Source organism: Leptidea sinapis, chromosome 3, assembly GCF_905404315.1.
Source record: "Leptidea sinapis chromosome 3, ilLepSina1.1, whole genome shotgun sequence".
In the NCBI taxonomy this organism is placed as follows: Eukaryota; Metazoa; Arthropoda; class Insecta; order Lepidoptera; family Pieridae; genus Leptidea; species Leptidea sinapis.
The window spans coordinates 6,193,080-6,196,149 of NC_066267.1; the positions used below are offsets into that span (position 1 = coordinate 6,193,080).

Consider the following 3,070-nt stretch of genomic DNA (forward strand, 5'->3'; position numbering starts at 1 on the left):
AAGATAGTTTCTGGTGAGCGTTTGGTTAGGTTCTGATTACGGAATCCAAGACAAAGTAAGGGAACTCTTTAATTCTTAGGAGCAAATTAATGATACTCGGCTGAATATCAAGAATATCCAGCAACCGAGGAAAAAAATTACTACACATAAAAAATATCTGTGTAATGCGCTTTATCTTCGTCTACGAGGAACAAAATTATTAAAGTTGATACATTGTATAATAATAATTAATGAGTTTTGTATTATGTAAACAATAGATCACCATTAATGTATAAAATCACCATAATGTATATGTGAAAGAGAATGCTGTGAACAAAGCGCATTCGCATTGAATAATAAATTGATATTAGTTTAATACGAATTTATTGCAACGTTATGATGCAGTACTGTAATACATTACTTAGAAAACATAAATTCTTAAACGAACCTAACATACCTTACAAAATAAATCTATACCCCAAATCAAATACATTATATAATTAATTAAACATATCTACAAATATTCTCTGTTTTCCATTATAATGCATGTTGGAAATGGATTGTGATCCCAGGGATTGAATTGTTTGAGTTTGATTGAGAATAGTGTAAGGGATTGTTTGGTTGAGTTTGTTTGAAAATAAATAAATTATTATTCACCACACGTTGTAGGTACTCTGCTAGGAAAAAAATATTTTAATGAGATTCTGTAGCAGTTGATGATCTCGTTCGATCTCTTTTCGTAATCACCTGTTTAGCCCACGCTAATTCTCTGGAGCTACTCCTAGGACACCTGGACTTAGAACTTCCCGAAGATACCGACTCGCCCGACGAACTCTCAGAGCCAGACCATACAGTGTCAGTCCCACGTTCTTCATGGAAAGTTACCGTGCTCGCAGAACACATCTGACGGTGATAATTTGGCCCACGCTTAATAACAACCTCTTCAATGGACGTGTCTATTTTAGGTGGGCTTCGGCCTCGGTCAACCAGTCCCACATCGATCACATTATCATCGACATCTCTGGTTTTTGATGTCGATGACTCGTCAGTGAAATCATCGTTCTCGCTCTCAACGCCATCCATCATTTGGTCCCTACTTACGCGTATATCGTAGTTATCCGTGCAATATGGTGGGTTTCCCGTTTTGCACGATGTGTTAAACACTTTCGTTGCGGATTGTTCACTGCACACGTTCTCCGTTTGTGCAGGGAGCATTGCAGGAATGCTGGATTCCACATTAGCATAATTGACGTCCTTATATAACGATGATGACTTAGGCCTGTCCTTACAGTGGCAACCACTACCATTACCGAATATTAAGCTGTAGATAATTTGCAAAAGACATATTGTTACTCCAGCGAATAATACTGCACCTATATAAAAGCAGCGTGGTGAATCCGTATCAATATTAGAATACGTTTCGCTCAGTGCTCTCCAAGGATGCCATTTTGATATTACAGATTCTTCGTTTGAAAATAGATTTCGTCGGGAAAGACTCTTTCCGTAACTCTGGACTGTAGCTGCGAGCCTTAGAATTCCACCATATGCAGTGTACAGTTTTTCTTCAGCTAAATATGGCGCTACATCACGTTTCATCCAATGCCAAAGCTCATTGTTAAAACTAACAAAATCATCATGTCGACAAGAATTCGTCGACCGTTTCAGTATACACCTCGATACGGTCGTATAGTATTTTATTAATGCGTTTTCTGATTTTTCTGATGTTAAACTTACAAGTGCGTTCGATTTTAAAGGAAGCATAATAGCAGATGGTTCTTCATTGTTATCGATGCTTGGCTTAGGAAAGTGAATGCACGATTTCTTATCTCTTTTGATTGTTAAGAGCGTGCAAGGGTCGTATAATTTTCCAGCGCCTACATGAATTTTTTCAACAGTTAGATTTGTCCATATTGGAACACTTTCCGGTCTCTTCCAACCTAAGCCTTGAGTGTTCAAAAATAGTTTGATGCTATCGTAGAAATTGTGCAAATCCCTAACACCTCGGTATGGTGCAAATCCAGCATAGTAAGCAAATCTAACTGCTGGTAAAATCTCACTTCTCATGTGTGAACCGATAGTATCAGCCAGTGCCTCTTTTAGTATGAGACCCGTTTCTTTATCAGTATTTCTATTAACCAGATTCAATGCTTGCCTAAAATACTTTAAAGTATTTTTAATATAGGCACTATCAACGTTTTCAGGGGCAACTTTGGGCGGTATGCATTGCTCAAAAATTTTTCTTGCCCTTAGTTTTGCAATATCAGCTTCACTCCAGCAATCGCTTGTCGGGTGTCGATTTAAAAAAAGACAACTGCCAATATGAGAGCACAAACTTGATTCCACTAGTATAAATAAAAATACGATGTTAATGAATGTCTTATAATTGAAATTCATATGTTTGTATACCTCTTTAATTAAATTTAATTCATATATCTTGAAGAATCACTAGTAATAATGGAATTATCAAGTTTGCTTTACATTTCTACAAAATTGAAAATATGTCGAATATGACAGAATAAGACAATCAAAGAGAATTTAAACACTGAACTACTGAAGACAATGTGAAATCTTGTGGTAAGCATTTTATAGTTATCCTCACTTCTATGGCTCCGTAGCCAGGATGGAGCTAAAAATATACTATAAAAACGTAATTGTGTCTGTAAAAGTATTTACGTATTATATACATATATGTAATGTTATTATAGATACTTATCTATATGTAAAGTTATTACAGATATAATATGTAAAGCTTATTAACCACTTAATTGAAGTGATGAAGATGGCATTCTGATATCTGAATATTAATTTAAGGTAAGTAGGTATGTCATAGTTGATGAACCGATGATATATAGGTATAGGTTAAAAGAGAAATAGAGTTCCTTTGACGCACCATCACCTAAAAATACTGAACATATAGGGATGGGACAGCAACATTCAATTGCAATATTCGATAATATGAGAATTGTGTTCATTTGTTTTCTCGTTCTTACAGAATTTGAAAAACAATAGACAATAATAAATTATCATTCATTAAGTATTTCCTTTTTTTGCCCAGTGAAGCGAGAAGAAAAGCTGTATTATAAAATAGATA

The 3,070-nt window shown here is 35.2% G+C and overlaps 1 protein-coding gene across 1 annotated transcript; it reads right to left on the minus strand.

Annotated features, from left to right (window-relative positions):
- Positions 1-373: 373 nt before the first annotated feature.
- On the minus strand, positions 374-2,455 carry LOC126979412 (uncharacterized). Its single transcript, XM_050828704.1, has one exon. It carries the CDS (start codon positions 2,371-2,373, stop codon positions 673-675), a length of 1,701 nt encoding a protein of 566 aa, XP_050684661.1. The 5' UTR covers positions 2,374-2,455; the 3' UTR covers positions 374-672.
- Between the last annotated feature and the right edge of the window lie 615 nt (positions 2,456-3,070).

What these genes read in the sequence shown, in the direction of transcription:
- LOC126979412 (XM_050828704.1), bottom strand. Translation starts at nt 2,373, where the DNA reads ATGAATTTCAATTATAAGACATTCATTAACATCGTATTTTTATTTATA.